The sequence below is a fragment of the Xenia sp. Carnegie-2017 genome, unplaced genomic scaffold (genome assembly GCF_021976095.1).
Source record: "Xenia sp. Carnegie-2017 unplaced genomic scaffold, XeniaSp_v1 HiC_scaffold_21, whole genome shotgun sequence".
In the NCBI taxonomy this organism is placed as follows: Eukaryota; Metazoa; Cnidaria; class Anthozoa; order Malacalcyonacea; family Xeniidae; genus Xenia; species Xenia sp. Carnegie-2017.
In genome coordinates this window covers 6,775,680-6,790,376 of record NW_025813484.1, presented here as the reverse complement: position 1 = coordinate 6,790,376, position 14,697 = coordinate 6,775,680, and the positions used below count along the sequence as shown (strand labels likewise).

General features: G+C 36.7%; 3 protein-coding genes across 6 annotated transcripts in view; all 3 read left to right on the top strand.

The window, feature by feature from the left end:
- LOC124444679 (myoferlin-like) overlaps nucleotides 1–1,098 on the top strand; it is a 31,981-nt gene extending 30,883 nt beyond the window's left edge. For all 3 annotated transcript variants that reach the window (XM_046995304.1, XM_046995306.1, XM_046995303.1), the window contains exons 58-59: nucleotides 231–378; nucleotides 836–1,098. In XM_046995304.1, coding sequence (XP_046851260.1) covers nucleotides 231–378; nucleotides 836–871 — 184 coding nt within the window. In that variant the 3' untranslated portion in view covers nucleotides 872–1,098. The remainder of the gene's footprint in view (nucleotides 1–230; nucleotides 379–835) is intronic.
- A 710-nt stretch (nucleotides 1,099–1,808) lies between these two features.
- On the top strand, nucleotides 1,809–12,674 carry LOC124444675 (dysferlin-like). Of its 2 annotated transcripts, XM_046995302.1 has the most exons (19): nucleotides 1,809–2,226; nucleotides 4,013–4,068; nucleotides 4,330–4,421; nucleotides 4,620–4,731; nucleotides 5,536–5,657; nucleotides 6,707–6,767; nucleotides 6,881–7,012; nucleotides 7,539–7,604; nucleotides 7,696–7,746; nucleotides 7,839–7,869; nucleotides 8,989–9,053; nucleotides 9,143–9,202; nucleotides 9,313–9,363; nucleotides 9,716–9,762; nucleotides 10,919–11,001; nucleotides 11,429–11,478; nucleotides 11,542–11,595; nucleotides 12,093–12,161; nucleotides 12,276–12,674. In XM_046995302.1, the coding sequence occupies exons 1-19, from the start codon at nucleotides 2,103–2,105 to the stop codon at nucleotides 12,282–12,284; spliced, it is 1,335 nt and encodes a 444-aa protein (XP_046851258.1). In that variant the 5' UTR covers nucleotides 1,809–2,102; the 3' UTR covers nucleotides 12,285–12,674. The 2 variants fall into 2 exon arrangements, with proteins under 2 accessions (XP_046851258.1, XP_046851257.1); XM_046995301.1 differs by having other exon boundaries at nucleotides 12,093–12,362.
- Nucleotides 12,675–13,204: 530 nt separating this feature from the next.
- Nucleotides 13,205–14,697, top strand: part of LOC124443496 (myoferlin-like) — a 34,813-nt gene continuing 33,320 nt past the window's right edge. Inside the window, exons 1-3 of the mRNA XM_046993949.1 lie at nucleotides 13,205–13,319; nucleotides 13,722–13,822; nucleotides 14,531–14,644. Of these exons, the coding sequence (XP_046849905.1) occupies nucleotides 13,205–13,319; nucleotides 13,722–13,822; nucleotides 14,531–14,644 (330 nt within the window). The remainder of the gene's footprint in view (nucleotides 13,320–13,721; nucleotides 13,823–14,530; nucleotides 14,645–14,697) is intronic.

Genomic DNA, 14,697 nt, shown 5'->3' with positions numbered 1-14,697 from the left:
ACACATACACATTACAGTTGTGAAAGTTGTGACTTTTTACTATATTACTTTATATAATTTTTGCCCTCTACACCTATGATGCAGGGTTGCACCCCCAGAAATTACTTCTATCCTACGCCACTGCGGGGGGAACGCGCCTGTTTCAATTTAGGACGGCCTTATTCTCCATTCGTCCGTTGATCGAAAAGGTCACATGATCTGACTAATTAAACTGTTCTCTCTCTCTTAAGTCGTCCAGCTACGTCATTCTTCTTCTTAACATCACCATGGAAATCGTTCAAGTTCATCATTTGGAAGAACTTTAAATGGTACATCATTGGTGCTTTGGTGCTGATTTTGATCATATTGTTCATTGCATTGTTCCTTTACGCCATGCCGGTAAGTGTGAATACCTTAATTGTGTCGGGCATTCGGTTCGGTTGAGGCGATCGACTTTGCTGTTAACAAAGAATTGTCTCAAGGAGTAGCTTGCGTGAAGTTTGACATAAGGACGAGTCGCGATTATTTATTTTTGTCGCGAATAAGTTTCCACACGTTCGTTGGCAAAATCTCTGAAGGCCAGCATTAAGTGCTTATACCTATCATGAATGGAAACCATTAAAAAATCCTGATCATATAGGTAAAAACTGCCTCCAGATTAATAAGGAAGCGGAATTATAATAATATCGCCTGATCAATTCATACTCAACTCCCCGAGTTAACACTCTATGTTAGGTTTGAGAACTCAACATAGCCTCCCTCGTTAGAATTCCGATTATACACTACGGCTATGTGTATCCTAATCATTCTGATGAAAGATATAGTACAATAATACACTTCATCTTCGAATTTTCAGGGCTTTACTGTAAGGAAAATTTTTGGTATAAAATAAACTTGGAACTTGGATGAAAATGGACTAAAGAAACGCATTCAAGGAATTGATGAATTCGTGAGATTATTCTAACGCATTACTTATAGCTATGTAGCATTCTTTCGTGGGAATAACATTCCCTGTTGATTTAAAATGAGCATGTTTTTCTAGATTAAATGATATTGGTAGTCTTGTATTGATTTATTTAAACTGTAGTTCAATATATTAAAAATTGGAACCGTTTCAAATTGTGGATCGATACTAATGACCAAATGCTGCATACATAAATACCCTTGCGACTTGCTTGACTCTTCAGGTGGCGAATTTTTTTCAAAACATGCTTCCCGTTACGTTTGATGATTGTTGCAGATCTGCTACAATGCCACAGAAAAAGGGTTAATTAAACGAAACTTGCTCACCTCTGCATCTGTAGTGGATTGCAACCATCACTAGAGAATTTCCCTGTTTATCTTGTCGCGCGCGTTACGCGTTACGGTGCACGAGTTTCACAAAGATTTTGTTGAACGTTCATAGCACGTAGGAGATGGTGTTATATTAAACTAAACCTTCAGGTGGCGAATTCAAAATTCGTTTGCCATTTTGTTTGGTGACTATTGCAGATCCGCTACACTGCGTTAGAAAGGTTTAAAACTACATTTTTAGGAATTTGGGGGTGATGATTTGGAAGCCTATATTCATTGGGGAGTCTGGGAGGCCTCATTCCTTAAAATTTTTTGACGTTTGGTTTGAGGACAGGATTCACGTAGTTTGGAGGAAAAAATCCAAAATTGCTCTGGTTTGTAAGCGATGTTATTTCGCTTAATTTTCACATAGCCAAATTTGAATTTCATATTTGTATGTTGATATGCATGAATCCAAAAGAATTTTGAAATGTAGAAGATGCCAAATAACAAGAGATATTGATGGCGCGTTCGGCTTTGTAATACGCGAGTGCGTTGGACCATTTGATACAAGTGAAGTACTTCGCCGTATTTGGTCTGAAATAAATAAATTCATCTCTTTAATAAACGATGTTTATCATGTAGCTGATGGACCAGAACGCCTTCTTCAGTCGAGTAGAAGTTGCTCTGCCTAAAATTGACGAGCTATTTGTAAATTCGTGGTCAACAAACTTAAGTTATGTCCTATGCAAAGTCGAGCTAACATCAATGTTCTCATCATCACATGCGAATTTTAAAATCTTGACGTAGTTCTGAACGGAATTTGCCGTGATTGAAAGACACAAAGAATTATGGAAAGCCACAAGACAACTTCGTCGAACTATATACTCCGCGCAATAAATCTCAGAGCCGAAAATCTCGTCGTGTTGCACAAGAAACATAAAGATGACGCGTTTCTCGTGTTAGAATTCAGAGGTAAGGTTATTGTCTTAGGTATTTGCGATAAATCTTACAGAAGATATTTGCATGATGTCAATTTGCGACGACGCTCTCGTGAACAGAAGCGAAGCATCAACTAATAGGGCATGTGACCTTACTAAATGATGACCGATTTAATGATAGGGTAAATGTAACTTGTGTTGTATATGTTGATGTATACTATAATGCTCACTCACCACAAGTTGTATACTGTCCAGAGGCGTAACTAAGACGTTAATTTGAGGGGGGTGGGGGGTGCATATTCATCTGTTCTTTTGCGCCCTACTGATTTCTTTTAATAGTGAATTAAATTTCAAAAGAAATCAGTAGGGCACAACTGTATATATGAGTATACACCCCACCCCCAATAAACGTTCTAGTTACGCCTCTGATACTGGCATGAAAAATGAACGACACTACTGCGGAAGTTTTACATTTAAAAAGTCCACTCTATTTTGGCTTCACTTCCATTTTCATCCTACGATTATCATTTCGGCATGCTGTTGGAATACATTGCCGCAAAAACGTCCAACAATAATATTATAATAAGGCTAGGTTACGATTAGGAATAAGGTTAGCGTTCTAGTCGGGAATACAAGTACGTGCAGGGGTTTCTTAAATTATTCCATCATTTCTTTGAATGTTTTGATTCACGAGAGTCTTCCTACAGACGGATTACTATGAATTTGACGATGATTCGTCTTCCCCGGATGGCCCGCGTCCGTGCGAAATAACATGCATTCATATTTCAAAATGTCAGTTGATTACTCCTTCTGCTCAATCTCGTTTCACATTCTTAAGCCCGCCTACGTGATTCAAACTCAAACCATTGGTTTACGGTTACTAGGGAAGGAATTACTAACTTCACTCATCCAATCAGCTTTCAGCATTTGGATGTTCTGTAGCTCATAATGTCTGAAATTCATCAAATGGCGAGGGCTTTAACCGTTGGGAAATGAGGGCTTAAAAAATAAGCAAACAACGACTCTGACACTTGAATTCATTATACTGACTATTGTTAACAACTGTTAAGAGTATATTTAAAAATGATGTTTAGTTGTGCCTGCCTTTGTGTCGACCTTTTTGTCTTCCTTTTTATTTGCTTTTGGTCTAGCTTTTTGCCTGCGTTCATGCATGTCAACCCTTGTGTATATCTTTGTGTTTTCCTTGGTGTGTACCTCTTTATTTCCCTTTTTGATAGGAATTAACAATAAAAAGTTGTCCTTTCATAAAAGCAGAGGCAAAAGTATAGAACGCTAATTGGGAGACAAAAAGGTAGACATAAAGATAGACACAATGGTAGACATCAAGGTAGACAGGAAGGTAGACATAAAGGTAGACATAAAGGTAGACATAAAGTTAGACACAAAGTTAGACATAAAAGTGGACATAGGTAGACACAAAGTTAGACATAAAAGTGGACATAAAGGTAGACACAAAGTTAGACATAAAAGTGGACATAAAGGTAGACACAAAGGTAGACATAAAGGTAGACATAAAGGTAGACATAAAAGACACAAAGTGGACACAAAGGTGGACATAAAATGGCATAAAGGTGGACATAAAGGTAGACACTACATAAAGGTTGACATAAAGATAGACATAAAGGTAGACAGAAAGGTGAACAAAAAGGTAGACAAAAAGATGGACAAAACGACAAAGAAAAAGTTCGACATTTAGACAAAATGGTAAACATAAAGGTGGAGAAAAGGTTAACAAAAGATAAGTTTATTGCGCATGCATTGATGCACGTGATGACTTAGTTTATATTTTCACTGTCAAGGCTTAAAGAAAACCACCGAACCATCTTCAATTGCAGAAAAGACGGAATGGAAAGAGGTAAATCCTCGTTTTCTTGTGCCACATATGCATTTGATAAAATCACGATTCGTATTTTTGATGTCGTTCAGTGTTAGTGAGCTTCCTGAGAAGGACTTTGCTGTTGATTGTTGTTGTCGACATCCTTAACGGTAGTCATGGCAAATCCTTCTCGGGACTGCAGTGACCTGGAAAATCTATAGCCACAAACATGGAACGATCTGTCAGTTTTATTCAGTCAGTCTGTTAATTGTTTAATATTACGATATTTGTTTCAAACAGGATTTCAAATGGGATCTTCACTCTCAAGAATTAAAGCACGACGAGTTTGTAAAAATCAAAATTTACCAGAAAGAGAGTTTTTGGAGAAATAGGTACAAAGCTCAAAGCCTTTTTAGGTTCTTCAAACAAATGATTACGTATGTGTTGGCATGCTCAAGCAAACGACAAACAGCTTATCTCTGCAATGCACCAGGATTTAGTATTAGTTTATTGGAAAGCTAAACAATTTCGCCATCCTATACGTATATCGATATATATAGAATATTTCTTTTGCTTGGTTTATGATGTAGAATGCTCGGAAAAGCTAAAGTTTGTTTACAAAACCTGTTGGAACGTGAAGAAAACAAACTTCACCTGGATATTCCTCTTACTGATAATTATGTCAATCCTGTTGAGCCCCAGGTAGCTATACACGTATATCCGAAACATCTGACTACACGAAGCCATAGAGCAGCAATTATGACATACCTAGACGATTTGATAACTATGTTTAATAATATACTTTGAAATATTTGCTCGACTGTTGTTAGTTGATTGAAATGAAAGTACTGTAACCTGATTGGCTGAAAAGCATTGAAAGTGAAAGCCAGCAAACTTTTTTTCAATTAAACAAAAACATGGCGGCGGTTGTAAGTAAACAAAAATATCCACAATTAAAATCGTCTAAAATTCAGGAATTACGTAACAATGTAAAGAATAAAAACACAAGAACCACAAGTCCCTTTTTTGTGGTGAATTTTTACAAAAATTGGACCGCGCAACGAAGCTTACTGAAGCGATACGAAGCGAGACACATGTATATGGCCTTGTGAGAAATAACTCAAAGTATATTATTATATTATTAGCAAGTAATGGTATAGTTTCTCGTGCCAATTACGGCAAAGCATGCACTGGTGAGCTTTTTTAAAGACTGCAAATAGCTTTGAAAAAACTCCCTTCTGCATGTTTATCGTCAATTACACTAGAAACAATCAAGGATGATTATATATAATGAGTTGATGTCTTTAATCTCGTGTGATTTTCAACTCGGCTGTCGCTTCGTGTCATCAACCCTCTTGAGTGGCATATAACGACTTAACATTGGTTTGTATGTACGAGTGTTCAAGCAAATTATTTATTCACGATAACATTTATAAATCAGAAAAGATTAATTACGTGATCAAAAAAATACAGACGACATTGAACATTACTTGTTTTGTCATTCAGTGCAAGTTTTTGTGCGAATTGGAATACATCTTTACGACACAAAATGGTCAAGGAAAAAGCAAAAGTACCGAGAGCGAAAAGAAAGGGAAAATGGCACCAGAAATGACCAACGATAACGCGAAGTATGGATGAGTATAGTGAATATTGGTAGAGACTGGTCGTACGCTACAATTTAAAGTGCCCCAATTCAGCAGAAATTTTTGTTTGCGATGTCAAATCTAGTTATGATTTCTTAAACATCAGTGAAAAGGTTTTTAATTTGGTCCAATCGTTCCAGTTTCAGAAAGGTAGATAGTGGACCTTGTCCGTCGTAGCATAGAGTCTGGGTCTAGCCATATTATGACGTCATCCAAGGTGGTTGGTGTATATTTTTGTATTGACGAGTCTCTTGGATGACGTTGCAAATGTAAGTCGTTCAAGACGTTTCTGACGACGGACAAAGTCCATCAAAAAGGAGCTTCTTTGCCAACTTCAAACTGCCATAAAAATGGAATGATTCGATAAATTCAGAAACTTTTTTCACTGATTCTTTGGAAATCACACCTAAATTTGATATCGCAAATAAAAGTTTTTGCTGAAAAGGGCACTTCGAGTATCAATGAAGAAGCCATAGAGATTTTTGCTTTTCATCTATCTTGAGTATTCTCTTGTCTCTTGTTGACAAATGTTTCCCTGTTTACTGCGTTTTTTTAACTATGAATACCACTACGTAGCTGTGCTTTATCCGGTATTATAAAATAAACACAATGAAACGCGTGCGCTGATTGGTCTAGAGCTGAGTTCACATTAGCTAGTGCAAAATATATCTGAGCTCAACCAATCAATTAAATCTAAACAATCAGTCAGTCAAAGAGAATTTGCAAATCGATCATGAATAAATTATAGAGGAAAAATAAAAATGTCTGTCTTTTTTCGCATTGTTGTTATTTTCTAAAGAAATAAAAGATGCTTTTCGTGTTTGCCTCGACCTTCGGTCTCGGGCTTACACTGATCTGCTCTCGAGTTCTCCCAAAGGTCTCCTCGGTTTGCATAAGCCTGTGCAAACACAGTAAACATCTTTTATTTCTTAATTGATCATCGTGTCACTTGATCTTTCGAAAAATATCATCTTGCTATAGTAACCCATCATTTGTGCAACTACTACCACCAAACTTTTTTTTGACTTCAATAGAGTACAGGAATTAGTTAAGAAGTCAAGATTTTCCTTATCAGACAAACCAATCAATTTTCAGGTAAGCACTTCCTTCCTATCTCGATGTTAACTGCATGCATTCATATTTGTTTGAATGAGTCTTTGACCTTTTTGCAACCGCGAGGTTCACATCCGGGTTTTTTTATGAACTAGATCCGGGTTAAGATTTTTGAAGCCCGCCAATTGGAGGGAAACAACATAAGCCCCGTTACTAGGGTGACTGTTGGAAACAAGAGGAGACAGACATCTGTTCAAAAGTCGACCAACAGACCATATTTCAATCAGGTAGATATTTTGAGTAGCGGTATTTTTTTGAGAAGAAAATGTCGAGCATTACCTATTCCTAGATTTTACGGTCTTCTGGTCCGATGTAAAAGGAAAGATTGGCTAAATTTTCATTTTCTCCCTTCTCCCGCAAAAACCCATTTCAAACTTAATGTATTTTTAAAGGGTTAAGGAAGTCAGAAAACAAAATACCAACTTGATAAATGTCGAATTTTTCAGACGTAAAACAGTAACATTGTAGAAGTAGATCGTCCAGGTTGGTAGAGTCCTGAGAAGGACTGGTAGTGTTGATGTTGACTGACGTTTCGACAACCTTAGCGATATTCATTTTCATTCTCAAGTGACTCTGAAGATGACTACCTCTAAGGTTGTCAAAACGTCAGTCAACATCCACCAACAATCTTTCTCAGGACTTACTAACCTGGAAGAGTGGAAAAGAGAGTGCTAGATTTTCAAGACAAAAAGTTTTCTATCGCCATCAACACATTGTAATGTCTTAATCTTTTTTTTTGGCTTTTCTATTCAGAGTTTGATATATAATTTCGACGCCATTAAGCCAAGCGATCTTTTCAGCAAGCAGATCAAATTCGAGGTGCAACATTATTTGCTTAAAGTGCATACTGTCAAAACTTAAATCTTTGAGATTTACTGACTTTTTGGAATATGTTTTTCTTTCAAAATAGATTTTCGACTCTGGAATGATTCGTACAGGCTCTTTGCTCGGTTATTTCAAGGTGCAACGGACTAGACAACTATCTTTCGATTATTATTTTTCTCCCATTCCGCAAATTATGAATCACCAAAATGTGCATTGATTCTCTTTCAGTGTGATGTTGGTTTTGTGTACGACTGGAAAGGTAAGTAATTGATTAATGAAAGAAATTTTCTTCCCTCGTAAAGGGGGTGACGTAAGAGTCTATATTGACTTTGATGATGGTGACGTAAGGTGACGTAAAGGAGTCAATAGTACGGTTAACCTCAACTTCTTCTAAAACGTCTATGATATACATAATATTATATTTTGAGATATTTCTCGACCGTCATTGCATTGCAGTTCATCCGTAATTTCTATGCAAAAATGTTGGATTGCATTGTGAAAAAATGAAATTTGTAATTGCATTGTAAATATTGTAATCTGATTGGCTATAAAGCAGTGAAAGCTAAACAAGCTTCTTTTCAACTAAAAAACATGGCGGCTGTTGTAAGCGAACAAAGATTTCCACATTTGCAATCGTGTGAAATTCAAGATTTATAAAACAGTGCAATGAATAAAAACACACAGCAAGCTCTGTCTTTGTGGTGAATGTTTATAAAAGTTGGACCACGCAACTACGCTTTTCTGAAACGATAGAGAGTTAGGAAGCGAGAAGAAGTGCTCGGCGTTAGGCGATATACTTCGAAGAATATTATTAGCAAGTAATGGTATAGTTTCTCGTGTCATTACAACAAAATATAAATTCGTGTGCTTCTTTAAAGACTGCAAATAGCCTTTGAAAAATTCACTTGTACGTGTTTATCCGTAATTGCACTCGAAACTTTTCAATTACCAATAATAAATTTGTAATGAGTATTTTGAATAAAATTTTGGTTAGTTGTTTGGTGTTGGTTGGTTGGTTGATGGTTGGTTGGTTGGTTGGTTGGTTGGTTGGTTGGTTGGTTGGTTGGTTGGTTGGTTGGTTGGTTGGTTGGTTGGTTGGTTGGTTGGTTGGTTGGTTGGTTGGTTGGTTGGTTAGTTGGTTGGTTGTTTGGTTGGTTGGTTAGTGGTTGGTTGGTTGGATGGTTGGTTGGTTGGTTGGTTGTTGGTTGGTTGTGTAACAATTCACATGCCAACATCTAGTTAGCAGATGAGTTTTAGGATTTATAAAAGCTACGTATAATGCTGTGTTTTATGTCTTAATTTTTCAAATAAGAAATCGCATACCTTATCCATTACAGTTAATAATCTATTTATTTATAACGATCAAATCCTTGTATAGATCACTGTCTGTTACGTAAATGGTTGCTCCTGATTGAGCCGAACGATGGAGAAAGTCTTTCAAAGGTTTACACGACTCCCTTCGCTTTCACGAAAAGATGAATTTATGTCTGATGTTTTAATTTTATTGGAGGAATTTTCTTTATGAATTGCAGAAGCAAGATGCATCAAAAAATGGCGATCGTGACAGCATAGATGATGAGAGAGCGCATGCTGTAAGAATTTTGAAAGTTGTGCTCGCACAATTTTGATTATAGAAGATCAAACGGCGCAACTTTACTAGCTATTTAGCGAGGAGCTCTATGAGTTGTTTGTTCGTTTCTAGGGCTATCTGAAAGCAAGCGTGGTCGTCCTTCATCCGGGTGCCACAGCTCCGGTATGTGAAGAACATGTCGTCACGTTGTTAACTTTTATGCCTGAGTATTTTTAAAAACAGTCAACTTTTGAACATCATGTATTGAGCACTTGTTGAGACGTTTTGATTGGTCAACTGACGGAACATACGAGTGGGCAAAATAGTAGTTTTATGTAAAACCGTTTTGATTGGTCAACTGACGGAACATACGAGTGGGCAAAATAGTTGTTTTTATGTAAAGATCCCAAATTTGAAAAAATATGACGTAGGGAAAAACTCGACGATTTCAATTTTATATTTGTATCCAGTCAGTGGAACAAAGTGAATGTTAAACAGTAAACTAAATGTTTCTCTTCTTTTATTTTGTGCATAGTCTATGGAAGACATTGGTTGTGATCTTGATCAGGATGATCTAGAAACGTAAGAATAATTGTTCGAGTTGAAAAACAGTAACAAGCGCCGGTATAAAAATTCACACGAGCACCGGTATTAAAATTCACTCACAAGCACCAGTATCGAAATTCCCACGAGCACCGGTATTAAAATTCACACGAGCACCGGTATTAAAATTCACGCCAGCACCGGTATTAAAATTCACACAAGTACCGTTATTAAAATTCACACGAGCACCGGTATTAAAATTCACACGAGCACCGGTATAAAAATTTACACAAGTACCGGTATCGAAATTCACACGAGCGCCGGTATTAAAATTCACACGAGCACCGGTATAAAATTTACACAAATACCGGTATCAAAATTCACACGAGCGCCGGTATTAAAATTCACACGAGCACCGGTATTAAAATTCACACAACTACCGGTATTAAAATTCACACCAGCACCGGTATTAAAATTCACACCAGCACCGGTATGAAAATTCACACGAGCGCCGGTATTAAAATTCACACAAGTACCGGTATTAAAATTCATACGAGCAGCGGTATTAAAATTCACACGAGCACCGGTATTAAAATTCACACAAGTACCGGTATTAAAATTCACACGAGCACCGGTATTAAAATTCACACGAGCACAGGTATTAAAATTCACACGAGCACCGGTATTAAAATCACACGAGCACCGGTATTGAAATTCATCCCAGCACCGGTATTTTTCACATGTTTTTTAATTGACACAACATTTTCGTGGGGATGGATTTCCCAAGGAGGGAGGTGAGGGAATGGAGACCAGTGTGCTGTGCACTCCTTCAATCCTTAGCTAGAGGGGTGAAGGAAGAGGCTCTAATTTCCCTTTAAAATATTTTGTTTACCAAAAACAAAATCAAGTGGAACTATGTGTAATGAAGCACATACCAGAAAAGTAACAGAAATCAACAAAAAGGTCGGACTTATTTAGCACGTTGTTATCCACAAAATACAATCCAGACTAAAGCACTCCCATGCATAATTATCCCTCGTCCAAATGTATGCATGCCAAGAAATTGGTCTTTTAGTGAAATCAAACTATTTTCAGAGAACAATATGCTTTTAGGGATCGATGTACTGTTGGAATTCTGAAAACTAGATGCTCTTGCTTTAACTAATTAGTATTTTTGAAATATTTCTTGAAATAGTAATTTGATTCGACCGCCTGGCGTTGTCCTTACGCCAGCTGTTTTTAAAGTGAAGATTTATCGTGCCGACGATCTTCCTCAAAGTAAGGCAATGATTTTGGCTCTAGTCGTGATGTAGGGGCAAACATTAGGGAGAGGAGTACAGCCCCTTGGAGAGATCTATGTGGAGGGCAAACATTAGGGAAAGGAGTACAGCCCCCTAGCCTTGGAGAGATTTATGTGGGGGCAAACATTAGGGAGAGGAGTACAGCCCCCAAGCCTTGAAGAGATTTATGTGGGGGCAAACATTAGGGAGAGGAGTACAGCCCCCAAGTCTTGGAGAGATTTATGTGGGGTAAACATTATGGAGAGGAGTACAGCCCCCAAGTCTTGGAGAGATTTATGTGGGGGCAAACATTAGGGAGAGGAGTACAGCCCCCAAGCCTTGGAGAGATTTGTTTGCCATAATGTAATGAGCATTGTGCTTTTGAAAGTTTTGTAACGCATCGTCTATGTTTTTCTCCTTTTTAGTGGATCCTAACGTCGTTCTGAGTTTGAAGAAAGTTTTAGGAATCAAAAGAGTATTGTCTTTCAAACTTCATTTTAATCCTGGTGCATATCTCACTTTGAATTTTTTTTGACAGGAACCCAAGCATCTTGTTGACCCATATTGCGTCGTGTCTTTTGCTGGAGCAAAGGTTTGTAGTTCGTACCGATTGTCCTTCTGAAAAAATCATTTTATTGTGAGCTATTTCAATCGATTGTAACAAGTAGTAATTATTCGGATTTGTGCTTTGTACCAGAACAAATTTTTATGCAATCGACCATCGCATGAGGTATTTTTGCTAATTTTTTGATGCAAATTATCAACGCGTTGGAGTTGTATGAATCTGGGGCCGGTTGCACGAAGCCTGGATAGCGTTATCCATTGGATGGTATATTTTTCAAACTTGTGAAAAAAGAGGATGTATTTTCTTTATGATAACGAAACTTTCAAATCTGGAACAAATATTTTATCTTATTGATTGTCCACTTCAAATCACAGCTTTTTCCCTCCTTTAACATATTTTTCCAAAGCATTGCTCTACAATAAATAGCGCTATTCGGTGTGTGTCTGTGTGTTAGCTGCTCCAGAAGAACAGTTACGACTTTACAATATTTATTGATGCTTGTACATTTTCTTGAAATTTATCAGAGATCTACAAAAATCTGTTACAATTCAAGCAGTCCAACTTTTCAAGAAGTTTTAAATGTACCTTTTCAGGTAAGACCCTATGCTCATTTATGAAAACTGTTTCCTCATTTCACTAAACCTTGATATTTATAACTCCCTGCCATTTCTCGCAGAATGTCTGTCTATCCTTTTGTAAACTTGTAGGCTTGCTAACGTGTAGCTCTTTATCATGAAAAAGCTTTGAACACCGCAGAGAAAAGATATTCTTTCTTACCATTTGAAGATTACGAAGAAAAAATTGTAAAGAAAAAGCAATTTTTCACTCGCACTTGCGTTTAGTTTTACTGGAAAAACGATAAATTTCTTTCCTATAAAAATGAATAATAGTTAGGTAGAAAAATTTTCAAGACGCAAAATTAAGATGGGATCTGTTTGTAACCCTGTATTTGTAAGAGTTGGGACACGCATTGTTCTCTGCATTTTGCAATATAATCTAGGTGATTGGTTGAATAAGGTCACGTGGGTGTCTCGCCGCCATTTTTTGCCAATGCGTAACTTATGGCTATTTTTATACCGTGGTTAAATTATAAAAATTCTTTAAAATGGTTTTATGTTGCATTATTGATAGTATCAATCAAAGTGATGAAGGATGTAAATGTACGCGCACCCGCTTTGTGAAAAAACAGTATTTAAAGGCGTATAAACCACATGCACGGTATTATATTAATGCTTTTCTATTGTTACTTTATCCATAAACAACTGCATTCCAAAGTCAGCGATCATTGTCTATTCATGAATAAGAAAACACAACAGAAAATTTGTCTTTCCACCATTTAATGCTGTATATTTGGTGAGTTTTGTAACAAAAATGGCGGACGATTGGTAATTTTAGTTCCGGTGTCCTGACTTTTTCGTATGTAGTGCTCTGGATCTGTTACCAGTGTTACTGAAAGAAACTTGCACACTATATTTCAAAAGTCCTTTTAGAACCTTCTTCGTAGTCTTTACTGTATTAAACCAAGTCTACATAACTTTTCTGTAGTTTCCATCAATGTGTGATAAACTAAAGATTCAGTTGATCGACTGGTATGTAGCCGTATGGCAGTGTGGAAAATGTGCTCATTGTTAACGTAATGATATATCAAGTGAGTTTTCTACAAATCGATTCCTTCCAGGGATCGTCTTATATCCATGACGTCATCGGAACAAAATTCCTTGACTTGGCGGAAATATCTTATGGACGTGATGGTAGGTGGAAGGTTTGAAATCCTGATTGGGATCGCCAGCCTTTCTCTTCTCTCGACAGTAGTTTTCTAAGATGGCGTAAGTAAGGTGTCAAGGGTGGGAGGGGGAGTTAAGTTGCTCTAAAAAAAGGTATGGTATTTAATTCGCTTGACAAAGAAGTCCTTAAGTGTTTAATTGTTGTGTTTTTTCCATCGAAATCAATTTTTTCCATCATAATATTTTGCCAAAAAATTTATATATGAAATACCGAGTGTCGTTTTGTTCAAACAGGTATTGACAACGAAGAGATATGCCGACAATTTGCTTACTCTCTCAAAATTTTTCGGAAGATGAGTCAACCCTCCCTGGAATTTACGTCCCGTTTACTTCGCATATTTTCTCATTTCATGAACAATCTTCTTTCAGGTTATTTACCGAGTTTTGGACCATGTTACATAAACTTGTACGGCTCGATGAGAGAATTTTCCGGCATACCTAGCGATTATGATGAACTAAATGAAGGAAAAGTATGCATGCAGTGTTCAACTTGTTTATAATGGAAATCCTAATAAAAATAATCTGCTGCACATATATACACATGTAGCCATGAAAGTAAAAACACACGACTTGCTTCAATTCTTTGTTGTCTTCTTCAAAAATAAAATTCTACATGCATGTTATGATTGTTGATAGAGTTAAAGTTTTGAATATTTAAACTATCTTTTAGATCTATAGACAGCTACTGTTATTTTATTCCTTTGTGATTAGCCATTATATAGAATTGTATTTATACAGAAACACGCCATTCGTGGAAATCAATTTCGGTTGATGAGGCCAGCGTGTCTAAATAAAGACATTCATTCATTCATTCAATCATTCATTCATTCATTCATTCATTCATTCATTCATTCATTCGTTCGTTCATTCTTTCATTTATTCATTCATTCATTCATTCAATTATTCATTCATTCATTCATTCATTCATTCATTCATTCATTCATTCATTCATTCATTCATTACATTCATTCATTCAATTATTCATTCATTCATTCATTCATTCATTACATTCATTCATTCATTCAATTATTCATTCATTCATTCATTCATTTATTCATTCATTCATTCATTCAATCATTCATTCATTCATTCATTCATTCGTTTATTCATTCATTCATTCGTTCGTTCGTTTGTTCAATTAGGAGTTTAATGTTGTGGCTATGTCTTTGATATTTCAGGGTGAAGGCGCCGCTTATCGTGGTCGAGTCCTCGTTGAAATTGAGACAGAACTGAACCCGAGTCATAACGAAGAAAGAGGAAGTTTAAACTCTGATGATATTGCCGACGTGGCGGTAGAGTTGAAGCTATTTTCTTTGAACCTGTTTTCTGACCGTTGTGACACTGA